At 34.0% G+C, this 13,907-nt stretch overlaps 4 protein-coding genes across 6 annotated transcripts; 3 read left to right on the plus strand and 1 right to left on the minus strand.

Annotated features, from left to right (window-relative positions):
* The first annotated feature begins 236 nt into the window (after positions 1 to 236).
* On the plus strand, positions 237 to 2,266 carry O-fut1 (O-fucosyltransferase 1). Of its 2 annotated transcripts, none has more exons than XM_077433806.1 (5): positions 237 to 616; positions 704 to 870; positions 943 to 1,401; positions 1,465 to 1,750; positions 1,816 to 2,266. In XM_077433806.1, the coding sequence occupies exons 2-5, from the start codon at positions 762 to 764 to the stop codon at positions 2,123 to 2,125; spliced, it is 1,164 nt and encodes a 387-aa protein (XP_077289932.1). In that variant the 5' UTR covers positions 237 to 616; positions 704 to 761; the 3' UTR covers positions 2,126 to 2,266. The 2 variants fall into 2 exon arrangements, with proteins under 2 accessions (XP_077289932.1, XP_077289933.1); XM_077433807.1 differs by having other exon boundaries at positions 356 to 661; positions 756 to 870.
* Hel25E (ATP-dependent RNA helicase 25E) lies at positions 2,249 to 5,570 on the minus strand. The gene is made up of 8 exons (XM_077433805.1): positions 5,182 to 5,570; positions 4,448 to 4,852; positions 4,258 to 4,376; positions 3,353 to 3,484; positions 3,121 to 3,267; positions 2,807 to 2,944; positions 2,466 to 2,627; positions 2,249 to 2,390 (listed from the first exon to the last, which is right to left on the minus strand). The coding sequence occupies exons 1-7, from the start codon at positions 5,402 to 5,404 to the stop codon at positions 2,496 to 2,498; spliced, it is 1,296 nt and encodes a 431-aa protein (XP_077289931.1). The 5' UTR covers positions 5,405 to 5,570; the 3' UTR covers positions 2,249 to 2,390; positions 2,466 to 2,495.
* A 1,488-nt stretch (positions 5,571 to 7,058) lies between these two features.
* phr6-4 ((6-4)-photolyase) lies at positions 7,059 to 9,344 on the plus strand. Its single transcript, XM_077432337.1, has 2 exons — positions 7,059 to 7,255; positions 7,347 to 9,344. The coding sequence occupies exons 1-2, from the start codon at positions 7,172 to 7,174 to the stop codon at positions 8,826 to 8,828; spliced, it is 1,566 nt and encodes a 521-aa protein (XP_077288463.1). The 5' UTR covers positions 7,059 to 7,171; the 3' UTR covers positions 8,829 to 9,344.
* A 1,341-nt stretch (positions 9,345 to 10,685) lies between these two features.
* On the plus strand, positions 10,686 to 11,669 carry Aptx (aprataxin). 2 transcript variants are annotated; one of them, XM_077432821.1, is made up of 3 exons: positions 10,699 to 10,757; positions 10,844 to 11,236; positions 11,310 to 11,667. In XM_077432821.1, exons 2-3 carry the CDS (start codon positions 10,897 to 10,899, stop codon positions 11,465 to 11,467), a joined length of 498 nt encoding a protein of 165 aa, XP_077288947.1. In that variant the 5' UTR covers positions 10,699 to 10,757; positions 10,844 to 10,896; the 3' UTR covers positions 11,468 to 11,667. The 2 variants fall into 2 exon arrangements, with proteins under 2 accessions (XP_077288946.1, XP_077288947.1); XM_077432820.1 differs by having other exon boundaries at positions 10,686 to 11,236; positions 11,310 to 11,669.
* The last annotated feature ends 2,238 nt before the right edge of the window (positions 11,670 to 13,907 follow it).

Genomic DNA, 13,907 nt, shown 5'->3' on the forward strand with positions numbered 1-13,907 from the left:
GGCTGCGAGATGTTCCGTTATAGAGATTTTATTGACTTTTGGGCGAGCGCTTTGTGGTCAATAATCACCGAACCTGTTTTTTTAATGATAACTTTAAAATTCATTTGGGCATCTTTCTGTACGCCGAAATTTCGTGCGCCGGGAGATCCGCACAAGCGATTGTCGTAGCGGCGGTTATCCTGGTAGCGATTAACTTTTGTGACGTAACCCGTTTACCATATTTTACTTGGTAATTTAGTGACTTTTGGGCAAGCGCTTTGTGAGCAATAATCACCGAACCAGTTTACTTGTCGCATTTATTCCTTTTTTTATTTAAAGTAAATAAGTAATTTTTAGCACTGGCAGCACTGGTACCAATTCAGAAATGAAAGTGAATCTCACTGACAGCCGGCAAAGTCGGCGTCCTATAATAACTTAACCTCAATAAATAAACAAGTCGATATTTGTTCTATATTATTGAGAAAGTTTTTTACTCTACAATTTATTTGAAAATAATCTTATTTATGAATTCGTGCATTAAACAAATAATTAGTTTATATTTTCTGTATTAAAAAATCGAAATCAACAAAAACACCTTGTCGCTAATCAATGACAATTTTATTGATTTATACTACAGGTATTACTGCAATTCATTTGATGAAAGTTTCCATAGTTTCATTAGGTAAGCAAAGCTTAAAACCAACAAACATATTTTTCTTTTTAGCATACCTTTGTATACAAAAGGAATAAGTTTCACATCACGTTAATGACCTTAGTTGAATATGGATCTAACACTATTGAAAGCATCCCTTTTAATACTAGTGTTTTCAACGGTCGACGGCATTGAAGATGTTGATCCAGCAGGCTACATTGCATACTGTCCATGTATGGGTAAGTATTTCACAATAATACATCATTGCATCTATATTAATACACAATAAATAATACTAAAAATGCTTTTAGGCCGTTTCGGAAACCAAGCTGACCATTTTTTAGGCGCATTAGCATTCGCTAAAGGTATCAACCGAACATTAATCCTACCGCCATGGGTAGAATATCGCATGGGAGAAGCTAAATCCATACAAGTCCCATTCGACACTTACTTTGCCATAGAACCTTTTAAAGACTACCACCGAGTCATAACGATGCACCAATTTATGGAGAAGCTGGCCGATTCAGTGTGGCCGCCAGAAGAACGAATAGCATTTTGCTACGTACCTCGCAGCGATGCCGACACTCTGGTTAAAACTTGCAATGCGAAAGAAGGGAATCCATTCGGACCGTTTTGGGACACCTTCACAATCGACTTTGCCGGGTCTGAATTTTATGGACCTCTACATTATGACGTGCACCGAGGCACGATGGTCGAACAATGGAATGAGAAGTATCCACCGGAAAAGTGGCCCGTACTGGCATTTACAGGTATAATCATACAATACTGTTTGATGTAAGTGTGAGGACATTTTTTAAGTTTGAAATATGCAGGTGCACCCGCAAGTTTCCCCGTTCAAGACGAGAACAGGAGTCTTCACAAGTACTTGCAATGGAATGCTGCGATGACCGAGCGTGTTAAGAAGTACATCAAGGAGAACTTATCCGGTGGAGGTTTCATCGGTATACATTTAAGGAACGGTGCCGATTGGGTGAGAGCGTGTCAACATGTTCCGCAGAGTCCTACACTGTTTGCAAGTCCTCAATGTGTCGGTTATAGGAATGAGTACGGTGCTGTTACTCATGCAATGTGTTTGCCCAGTCGACATGATATTGTCAAGTGAGTCTGCTTTCTCTCGTGTTGGATTAAATTTATCTTTATGACATGTTGTTTCTTTGTTTCAGGCAATTGAAAAGACAGGTGAAGATCATGAAGGATGTTAAGTACATTTTTGTCGCTTCCGATAGTAATCATATGGTGCAAGAGCTGGAGGAGGCTTTCAAACGGCAGACTATAAGCATACGTAAACTGGATCGGTCTGATCCTCATATGGATCTGGCCATTTTGGGATACGCCAATCACTTCATTGGAAATTGCGTCTCATCTTATTCAGCGTTTGTTAAGAGAGAACGTGATGCGAAAGGCTTTCCGTCATCGTTTTGGGCTTTTCCAACTGTTAAATCCAGCCACTCATATTCACATGAGGAATTATAATATCATGTATGTTTTACGTAATTGGATAAATGTATTTTAATTGACTGAAATTGTTTTTTTTTGTTGTTGTAAGGATGATAAAAGGATTTGGATGCATGTAAGTTTTGTATCAGAAAATAAAATCAGATTTTACAATATAATTTAGAACTATTATTAATCATTTGAAGTCATACAAGGATTTAAATTTTCACAGTAAAAAAATCACACATTACTCTATTTAAATGTAATACATATTATATTATATAAGTGTAACTGGAAATGTAACCTGTAACAAATACAATTTTCATTAGAAACAATTTATATCAATATTAAAATATATAATTTAATAAATGCGACGTACCTAAAGTAAACTTTCGGTGCAAAAGTTTTTTTATCTTCCTTCAATATATGACGAGAGATCAATTTCCTCAGGTAACTCAGTAATATTGACGTCGAAACGATCCTGTACTTCATTCAAAATCTTTGCATCATTCTCATCAGACACCATCGTAATTGCTAAACCCTAAACAACAAACAATTAAACGAGTCAATAACAAAATATTAAGCAATAAACAAATATATAATACATAAAATATAAGATCAGAATTGATAGTGTGGTCAGCATTATAAATATGATGTCCCTATCTGATTTCATCATTAAAATTCAAATTAAATATAAATCTTCGGAAATGCGTTCATTACCTTTGTGCCGAAACGCCCGGCACGAGCGACTCTATGCAAGTATGTGTCGGAATCTTCCGGCATGTCATAATTGAAGACAATATTAACTCGTTCAATATCCATCCCTCGTCCGAATAAGTTCGTAGCAACCAAAATACGCTGAAACAAACAATCAATCGATATGAATATATGCAATCGTACAACAAAAATAAATAATCCTGATTTTAATTTAAACTTTCAGAAAAGATAGTTGTATCAGCATTATGAATATGATGTCCCTATCAAGTCTCATCATGAAAAGATCAAAAATAAAAATAATTCGGTATTAATAATACCTTTTGGAAATCTTTAAATTGTTGATAACGCGATAAACGTTCTTCTTGTGTCATACTACGATGGATACCAATGGCTGGGAAGTTTTGATCAGTCAAGAGCTGTGCTAGAGCCATGCATCGTTGTACAGACTTTACGAATATGACCACCTGGAATTGAGAATGTAATTATGAATAACAAATTATATATTTAAAAGTTCTTTTTTTTTTAATTAAAAAATAAGTATTTGTAAACCTGATTGAATTCAAGAACATCCAACAATTCGAATAACTTTTTGTTTTTTTCATTTTCTTTCAATTTAACATAGTGTTGTTGTAAACCGTGTAGTGTCAATTTTGCTTCATCATCTACATAAACTTCCATAGGCTAAAAATAAAAATAAATTATTTAATAAATTTAAGACGTTTAAGTATTGTGAACGCAATTAACCTGCATCTTTGATCAATATTTATAATGAAATTGTTGACAATTCGAAATTCGTTTTGAACTATCAAATAAAACATTTAATATTTAACGAGAAAGAGGAATTTTTGATATCAATAATAAAAAAAAAATTCATTCAATTAAATAGAACCCGCGCTTACGTCCAATAATATTAATTGAGAATAATAAGTTTTGCAATTGAAGTTAAATGTTTTACAAGAGAAATATTGTAATGAGACAAAAAGAATAAACCGTGGTTATTCAGTTGATTAAAAAAGACAAAATGAAACCTATTTTATATCTTACTGTCACAACATTTTTATGCGATAAAAGGCAGGCAATGGATGTGGCGAATGTTAGCAGACAGCGAACGGCTGCAGGTAGCAACATTGGATACCAGAAGTGACACATAGTGCACCAGCGACTATGACGAGCAGTAGCCCTAGCAATTTCGACACACTGCAGCCATGATTCAAATTAAATAAACGCAATTTTGATTCGCCCCTGCTCCCACCCGTCTTCTTTCTTCTGTCTTCTGGTGTCTTGAAACCCCACCCGGCCTACACGTCGGACTGCAGTGTCTAGACAGGTGATAGTAGCAGACGTAAACCCCTCCCCGTTCCCTCGGTTACATTTACGATAAGCGGTTTTAAGATTCTGTTTTTTTGTTTTCTAGATACGGTTTAATAAACTTGTGTAGATTGGATGACAATTACATCTTGCATAAACTTTTTGCAAACTGGTCGAATTTCCTTGCCGAGCGTGGCGGAGAACATCATGACTTGCTTCCCGTGAGGTGTGTTGCGGAATATTTCTTGAACGTCACGACGCATATCTGAAATTATAATCCGACATTAAAACTTTGAATTCATTCAGATACATTTCATGCAATAAAACAAAAGTTACCTAGTAGTTCTAGCATTTTATCGCACTCGTCCAGTATGAAGTGTTTCAAATGTTTCAGGTTCAATTTCTTATTTTTAATTAAAGCTAATATCCGTCCGGGTGTGCCGACAACGATGTGGGGATTTGAGGATTTTAGGACTTCTTCGTCCTTTTGTATGGGCAGTCCTCCGAAGAAGACGGCCACTTTGATGCCGGGCATGTATTTTGAAAACCGCTCGTATTCTTTGCTAATTTGGAAAGCTAATTCACGGGTATGGCACATGACTAGTACGTATACATGATTCTCGGACGGCTCCAGCTGTTGCAAAGTGGCCAGAACGAACACGGCAGTTTTTCCCATACCGGATTTGGCCTGGCAGAGAATGTCCATTCCGAGAACGGCTTGTGGAATGCACTCATGTTGTACTGAAAACAGAAAAAAATTTGATTATAGAAACGATATACATATATGAAAGCATCAAAGATGAGGGAAAAATGTTTGAAAAAGGCGACAAGAGATGGCGCTGCGGGCGTAGAAAAACACGCCGAATTCGACCACGTGTAATTAACCATTGTAATTACAGAAGGTGCTAGAGGTGCAAGTGTGAACACTAGCGCTATATATACGCACTCGAACGGTTAGTGAAATGAGCGGGAAGTGGAAGTGGGGAGTGGGGAGTGGGTAGCGGGGAGCGATTAACACGACCGGTAACCTCAAAATAGATGCAAGACAAGTGAGAGAAGTGAGAGGGTACCTTCGGAAGGGTGCTCGAAGCCGCAGTCGACGATGGCTCTGAGAATCTCGGGTTTGAGCAGGAAGTCTCGGAAGCCGGAGCTGTGGATGGAGACGTAGGAGCCCTTCACGTCCTTGGGTTGGGGAGCGCCCACGGCCGTCGCTCCGACGCCCACCGCCGTCTCGGTCGCCTCCGCTGCGCCCTCCTCGTCCTCGTAGTCTAACAAGTCGTCGTTGTCGGCCATGGTTACGATACGATACGATACGATACGATACGATACGATACGATAAGATACAAACGACACACTCTACGGACTGACGATTGCCGGCTATCTGGTTGAGCACGCTAGTGACGCCGCTTCTGGTCGCCGGAAGTTGCCGCAATCGAGACGCGCTCGAACCTGCACAGCCAGTCTTGCAATATACAAATTATTGTTATGTGACGTAGAAGAAACTGCGTTGGTAAACACCAAGGCATCTACATACATTTACATACACAAAACGTTGAGTATGTAAGTTGACTAGGTTTTGAAAATGTCAAAGGAGGACACTTTGGTAAAAATAGACATAAAAAGATCGTTTAGTAACGTTCTTTATTGGACACTTTGGGAAGAGGTAAAAATAATTAGCCAGTTTGTGGTTGTGTTTCTTTTATAAGAAATAATTGATTTTCAGAAAAAGCTTCTGATTGACACAATTAAACACGTTACAATTTCTGTAGGCCGAAAATTTTAGTAAAGAATAATAGATATTATTTCGGTTCGGTGATTACTAGTCAAATGTGAACCGGTCACAGGACAACCGGTCGCTCTAGATCGGTCACACGTGATCACCCGTCACACTAAAATTGGTCACGAGAAAAAATGGTTACATCCTAAAACTGGTCACGAGAAAACTGGTCACACCCAAAAAATTTGACCAATTTTTAATTTTTGAGTGTGACCAGTTTTTCTGTGACCAATTATCGGGTGTGACCAGTTTTAGGGTGTGACCAGTTTTCTCGTGACCAGTTTTAGTGTGACGGGTGATCACGTGTGACCGATCTAGAGCGACCGGTTGTCCTGTGACTGGTTCACATATGACTAGTAGTCCGTTTACCATTATTTCATCGAATGGCTACGTCCACACTACCGATATCTACACCCGATATTTTCGAATTTTTCATATCCAGTTCCCATATTGCAACCTGTGGTTGCTATTTAGGAACTGGTTATGGAAAAATTTCTAAATATCGAAGACGTAGCCAATGACATGCTTGTTCCTGTTAGCCAATGACTTAGCTAAATTTAATATCTATCTAAGCCCTATGGGGCCTTCGACACAGTCACTATTACTAACAGTATCATCTGCATCCAGCTCCCATATAGCCACCTCAGGTGAGTAATATTGACGGTGTTGAAGGCACCTATGGGTAAATCTCATTATTTAAGATTGTGATCATGACCATTTGCTTGACAAATTATATTTAATTGTTACTGCATGAAAAACTGCTACTAAAGAATAGGTGGTCTAGTCGTTTCAGCATGTGGTTTTTTTGTTCTATGTTATTTTGGTTCGGTGATTATTAGTCAAATGTGAACCAGTAACAGGATAACCGGTCACACGTCGTCACCCGTCACACCCAAATATTGGTCACGAGAAAACTGGTCACACCCAAAAATTGGTCACGAAAAAACTGGTCACACCCAAAAATGCGACCGATTTTTAATTTTTGAGAGTGACCAGTTTTCTCGTGACCAATTTTTGGGTGTGACCATTTTTCTTGCGCCTAGTTTTAGTGTGACGGCTGACGACATGTGACCGATCTAGAGCGACCGGTTATCCTGTTACCGGTTCACATATTCACATATGACCGTTTACCGTTATTTTATGTAGAGAATACGGGTATAGTTGCTGGTCATTATATATAAGTGCTATGACATAAAAACAAATTGCGTACTGTCAGATTGAAGTGGCGCGTCAATTTCGGTTGCGAAAACATTCAAAATTTACAGTTTGAATGATTTATTAAAATGACTACGCGTACTGCAGTGCACTGGTTTCGCAAAGGATTACGTCTACATGACAATCCCGCTCTGTTGGAAGCTATCAAACATGTACATATTATGTTCCATTATACAAACATAAGGTCAATAAATTTTTGTAATTATATATTTATATGATAATATACATAAATATTTTTTTCAGGCAGAGGAAAACAAGTGTTTTTTTCGAGCAATATTTATCATTGATCCCAATATAATAAAATTCATGAAAGTTGGTTCTAATCGATGGAGATTCTTAGCACAGAGTCTCGTTCAGTTAAACGAAAATCTAATCGCTATCAATTCCCGCTTATATGTCGTTAGAGGTTCCCCATATACGGTTTTTCCCGATTTGTTTAAACTGTGGAATGTTTCCGTTTTAACATTTGAGGTGGACACAGAACCGTACTCCGTTACAAGAGATGAACGCGTGGAAAAGTTAGCAGAAAAAGCTGGCGTCAAAGTGATTCAAAAAGTGTCGCATACATTGTATAACGTTCACACTGTAGTTAGAATGAATGGAGGTTCACCTCCACTCACTTATCAGAAATTTTTATCCGTTATACAGCTATTATCAAATCCTAGACAGCCGCTAAAAGCACCTGACAAACTCAACGATTATACTAAACCACATATAGATTCAAACGAACTTGCATCAAAATTTTGCTATGATTGCCCGACGATTGAAGATTTTGGTGTTGAAGTGACTGAACTTGGCCCGTGCTTGTTTCCTGGTGGTGAAACTGAAGCATTGCAACGTTTGGATGCTACGCTTGTTAGAAAACAATGGATTTGTAAATTTGAGAAACCAAATACTTCGCCAAATAGTTTAGAACCTAGTACAACTGTTCTAAGTCCATATTTAAAGTTTGGCTGTTTATCTCCTAATTTATTTTATTATAAACTTAAAGGAATTATTGATAATAATGTGCACACAAAACCCCCAGTATCATTAATCGGTCAACTATTATGGAGAGAATTTTATTATGTTGTCGCTGCAATGACTCCAAACTTCAATAAGATGGAAGGCAACTCAATATGCTGTCAAATACCTTGGGTAAACAATTTAACTTACCTATCAGCTTGGAAAGAAGGCAGAACTGGCTATCCATTCATTGATGCTATAATGCGACAGTTGAAACAAGAAGGATGGATTCACCATTTAGCACGTCATGCTGTCGCATGTTTTTTGACAAGAGGTGATCTCTGGGTATCTTGGGAATTGGGACAAGAGGTTTTTGAAGAGTATTTACTTGATGCCGATTGGGCGCTCAATGCTGGTAATTGGTTATGGCTTTCAGCGTCAGCTTTCTTTCATCAGTTTTTTAGAGTTTACTCTCCAGTAGCTTTTGGTAAAAAAACTGATAAAAATGGGTTGTACATTAAAAAGTACGTGCCTGAATTAGTCAGATTTCCTCCGGAATATATATATGAACCATGGAAAGCTCCTGTTTCATTTCAGAAGTCCGTGAATTGTATAATTGGCAAAGATTATCCAAATAGAATTGTCGTCCATGAAGATGTGTATAAAGAAAATATTGCTAAAATGTCTTTGGCTTATAAGAATAAGAGAGCTGTTCATGAGGTTTCTTTAAAAAGGCCGAGTACTAGTGAATTGCATGCTAAAAATAAAAAGGCAAAATAGACTCATAGTATGGGTACTATTTTAAAAGGAAATCAATTGGGAAACGCAGATGAATGACCAAAAAAAGTCAGTGATTTCTCTGAATACAATAGATTTTATATTTCATATTGAAAATTTTTAATTGCACCTTGAAGGGAATTTTTCGTTATTAATCAACGAAAAATATTATTATATATATGTATACATATATGATAGATCATTATCAAATATGTAATTACTAATATATAGTGTGGAAGAATATTTTTAACAACTACCTATGTGTTTATGACTAATTTTACTTTTGATTATTGATTGTTTGTATGTATTTTTTTAAAGAATGAACACTAATAAATTTGGAGAAAATTCAAGATTTATTGTTGTTACCCAAGATTGTAAAATACCTTATTAAAATTGAATAATTCATATTTATTTTAATTAATTTATTCAGTTTCATTTTTTTTTATATTACAATTGTTTTTGTTTCCTTATGTTTGAATTGATTAAGTTGAAATAAATCAAATACATATATAAATTTACAGTTTTTCGTTTTATTTGGTCGTTGCTTATTTTATTTTGCCAGTATTGAAAATTTAATGGCGCTTATTTTGTGACATTCAGACATTTGGCATACCTATTAAATAGTTCATATGAGGGAAAGAAAGCTTTCGAATCAAAATGTTGTCATGAAGCTGAAAAAACTTAGAAGAATTAATTGATGACACTGAAAAAGTTTATGATAACCATAGAAGTAGAATGCATAGAATCGCTCTCAGCCTCCAAAAATGTTGCTACAAAAACTCTGCGCGGCAGAGTTTGTTCATTGTTTGCTAAACTTCGTCTCTCTCTCTCTTGTCTCTCTTCTGACTTTCCGGCTCTCTCTTCGATGGCTCGCTTTTAGACCATACTTTTGTTAACAATGACCATTCTATGCATTCTACTTCTATAATGATAACTAGACACCGGATAGTCACAGTGCTTTTTCTAAGAATCGGGGTGGTTTAGTTCTATTTACAAAGCTAGAGTCCAAAAAAAAAACGTTCGGTGAACCTTTAACAATGCAATGAACAACACACAGCACCCTCTGGGTCCGTTTTTTTCAAGACGGCAACTTGGTTATCCGGCATTGATGTATGATACACATAGATGGGCCCTGACGTGTGATTTTGGTCGGAGATCTTGTCTTCACTAACTGAGGAGTGCGGGGGGTTTAACTAGCGGGGAAGTTGGGTTTTTTTCCCTACGATGCAGCGGTACCTACCTACCTACTAAGAGAAACTGTGCATGCGCCAAAAGGGAGACCAGTATAACACGTGAGGGTGGATCTAGTGTATTATACATCAATGTTATCCGGCCTTTAATGATAACATAATATCATACTTGGAAGAATATGTAACACGGGCTATTCTCAAGTAAATATCTATCTTTTCGAAAGCCGATTTGATTTTTTTGGACTATGAATTCTATTTATATATATATTGACAATTCTCTATTTATATATAGACTATTATATATTAATATTGTGATCTGTTTTTGGTTAACATATGTATGTACATCCAGAAAGTTCACGTTCTTTTTAAATACAAGTTTCAAGGAATCGCGCATTGAGGAGTTGAGTTTTTGTGAAACAGTATATATCCAGAAATCATAGAAAATAAGTGAGATTATTGTAAGATATGTTTGGTGATATTTATTTAAGTCATTCTATTTCAATAAATATTTTTAAAAATTAAAGAAGGGAAACATGTAAACATAAATTGACACGTAGGATATTAATAACATTAATAAAATATGAATTGACTTTTCTAGTCTCAATCGTTGAAGGATTATTTATTCTTCCAATTTGAATGTACAGAAGCCATAAGGTTACACAAAAAAGTGTTTAGGCCAAATTAAATGTCATATTTGACGTTTCGTGTATAGGTTAATCGAACTATAAGTGGTGCACAGAGAGTATGAAAATATTCGCTTAAATTTATAGAATTGTAGTTAAACGTATTGAAATATGTCAAAAATTCATTTTAATGGAATTTCTAAAGCTAAAGATGCCGTTAAACCGAAGGGAAATTGGTCACAAGGATTGGTGGCATCTATGAATGACCCTGATTTGGTTGTTGATCAGGACAGTGTGACAATTACCATTAAGGACAAATATCCTAAGGCAAAGCATCATTTTCTGATAATGTCGAAAGAAAACATACCTGGAATAATGTCTCTCAATAAGGAGAATCTGAAACTTTTGCATCACATGAAAAGTGTTGCGGACAAGCTTTGTTCAAAGTTTGACGATAAATTTAAAATAGGTTATCACTCTGTCCCTAGTATGCAGAGATTGCACTTGCACGTCATTAGTGACGATTTTGTATCTCCATGTTTGAAAACCAAAGTTCACTGGAATAGCTTTACGACAACTTTTTTCATGACGTCCGACGGTATGTTTTAAATTTATGTTGTTCAATTTTAAGATTGTGTCTGCCGTAATAGTAACATTTGAGATTGTTTTAGATTTGATTCGAGCAATTGATGATACTGGGTCTATTTCTAAAATGTCTAAACAAGTACATAAAGAATTGATAAACACTCCTTTAAAATGCCATAAATGTAATTTTGTACCCAAGACGATGCCAAATTTGAAAGAACATTTACTTTCTCATATTAAATAAGTTCAGAAAAGCAATTTCAGAAGTGAATTTTTATCACATGTCTCCAGGAAATAAAAAAGGACTGATCCAATACTGATAAAAAATGATTCCCAGACTATTTGATTATGTAGTGACAGTGATACGAAATGAGATTTTAATTTTTTTGTATAATGATGTTAAATTATAATAATAATAAATGACATAGTTCGCTATTTATATATATATATATATATATATATATATATATATATATATATATATATATATATATATATATATATATATATATATATATATATATATATATATATATATATATATATATATATGTATATATATATATATATATATATATATATATATATATATTTATTTAAAGTGATTATTTCTTTTTAAAAAAACACATTTTTCTATAGTTAGTCGCCTTAATAAATGTACATATAATTTTTAATTAAGTGGCTTTTTTAACATTTCCCAGAATATTCCTAGATGATGATGAACTATAAAAAGTAATTTATTTTTCTAATAACATAATGAGGATTGTTGGGTTAAATTTTATTTACAAAAACAAATAATTGTGTTTGTTTATTTTTTAATAATATTCTTAAAAATATTTTTTTTCAAAGTGAAAATATAAAATCAACCAATAATGTATGTGGAAAAGAAAAATACAATAAATGTAAAGAAGTTACAACAAATGACTAAGAATATGTTTTTTATCAAAATTTTATTGAAGACATTTAACAAATCGTTTTGTTTAAAACTATGTATTTCGTCATAAAATAATTATAAATATGAATATTGAAAAACTAGTAAATTGGGAAAATTTGAAATATTTATTTATTTATTCATCACTTATAATTTTCAGTCACTCTACTTTTTGACACAATAATTAAAATTCAGTGCATTCTTACGTTTTCAAAATATATATTACAATATATTTTACAAGTTATATTGTTACATTAGTTTTCCCAATTTTCTAGTTTGCCTAAAAATAAGCCCACATTTCAAATAGTTTTCGCATATGGAAAACCATATAGTTTTTTACACTGAAGATAATATGATTTGAAAATCTATAAGAATCTCAGGATACATCTATTAAAAGAAAAATAAGGTAAAATGATGAACTCGGCTATTGTAGCTTATCTTATGGATTAATTTATAATTAAATATAGAAGATTTGATGTTATTAAAAGTTTCGTGTGACATAACATTTGATCAATGAATTATAATTTTTCAGCTATTTTATAAATATTTTTTGGCAAACTTAAGACTTAATAAGAAGTGAAAATCCATGTCAACAATAATAGTTATAACGATTTTTTTTTAAATAATTATGTACTAAAATCACAGGAAAATTTTTCAATTTACACAGAAATTGAAATATAGAGAAGATTTTGCAGACTTTCTCTGCACTATTCGACATACTTCAAATAATTTGAAATTTCCTACATTTGCTATTTTTTTTTCTCTACATAGACTCTGAAGATGAAGACTTGGTGCCAGAATTATTTTTTATTGCGAATTTTATTATATCTGGAAAATGTAATTTCTTAATAGACTAATTTTTCTATTTTAAATGTACTGTTTCCATTTTAAAGTTACTTTTTACACGAAAGTTTCACCCTATACTTCTGAAAATCTGGTACAATAAAGCTGAAAATTTATCAATTCGCTTGACTTTTCAGGATATTAAGAATTTCTATAAACAATTTTCATAATTCGAATGGTCACTAGCTTATTAAATTTTATGTTCCGCAATGTGAAACGTCACATAGTCAATGTTCCCAAGACAAGGTTTTCTCCACACGATTAACCAGCTAGTTTGAACTGAATATATACATATGTATGTATATATAAATAGTAGCTGTTACAAATTGGTCTAGTCATATGTTGCACTATATATAGTTGATAAACTAATACATCTTTTGAAATGAATAACCGATTAATCGCAGACCTTGCCTGTAGAATAGTAAGTGTATCTAAAAACTGATATTTGTATTTGTGCGTTTTACTTCCAATTCAACCAACATATGCAGGTTACTTTTTGTAGTCAGATTTGAAATTTACGATTAAAATATTATGTAGTTTATACTTTTTAATGTTGATACAAATGTGCTTTTGATATAAGTGAGGTTTTTCCGGTTAGTTAGAAGATGATGGCACTTTTAACTTGTGTGAAAACATTTTTGTACATCAAATAGAAATTAGTACATATACGCAGCAAAATCCGTCCCTTTTTGTTGTCTAACCAAAAAATGGTTTTCATTCATAAATAAGATTATATTGTAACATATATTTCCAATATTCTATCTGAAAAATTTATTTACTTATGTATATATAAGTGATCTAGTGAAGTTATTAGAGTAGTAGTAATGACCAGTCTTACTTAAAATTAGTAATATAATTGTATCGGGAAGAATATTGCTGCATACCATCACCGCATTAGCAGAACTCGTCA

This window comes from Arctopsyche grandis, chromosome 6, assembly GCF_051622035.1.
Source record: "Arctopsyche grandis isolate Sample6627 chromosome 6, ASM5162203v2, whole genome shotgun sequence".
NCBI classification, from domain to species: Eukaryota; Metazoa; Arthropoda; class Insecta; order Trichoptera; family Hydropsychidae; genus Arctopsyche; species Arctopsyche grandis.

Excerpts from the sequence above, each read along its gene's own strand:
- Hel25E (XM_077433805.1), bottom strand. The coding sequence starts at position 5,404 with ATGGCCGACAACGACGACTTGTTAGACTACGAGGACGAGGAGGGCGCA. Across the intron at positions 4,377-4,447 it reads TAAAATGCTAGAACTACTAG|ATATGCGTCGTGACGTTCAA; the intron begins GTAACTTTTGTT and ends TTATAATTTCAG. Across the intron at positions 3,268-3,352 it reads ATGTTCTTGAATTCAATCAG|GTGGTCATATTCGTAAAGTC; the intron begins GTTTACAAATAC and ends TCTCAATTCCAG.
- phr6-4 (XM_077432337.1), top strand. The coding sequence starts at position 7,172 with ATGACTACGCGTACTGCAGTGCACTGGTTTCGCAAAGGATTACGTCTA. Across the intron at positions 7,256-7,346 it reads TGTTGGAAGCTATCAAACAT|GCAGAGGAAAACAAGTGTTT; the intron begins GTACATATTATG and ends TATTTTTTTCAG.
- O-fut1 (XM_077433806.1), top strand. The coding sequence starts at position 762 with ATGGATCTAACACTATTGAAAGCATCCCTTTTAATACTAGTGTTTTCA. Across the intron at positions 1,402-1,464 it reads GCCCGTACTGGCATTTACAG|GTGCACCCGCAAGTTTCCCC; the intron begins GTATAATCATAC and ends TGAAATATGCAG. Across the intron at positions 1,751-1,815 it reads AGTCGACATGATATTGTCAA|GCAATTGAAAAGACAGGTGA; the intron begins GTGAGTCTGCTT and ends TCTTTGTTTCAG.
- Aptx (XM_077432820.1), top strand. The coding sequence starts at position 10,810 with ATGTCAAAAATTCATTTTAATGGAATTTCTAAAGCTAAAGATGCCGTT. Across the intron at positions 11,237-11,309 it reads TTTTTTCATGACGTCCGACG|ATTTGATTCGAGCAATTGAT; the intron begins GTATGTTTTAAA and ends AGATTGTTTTAG.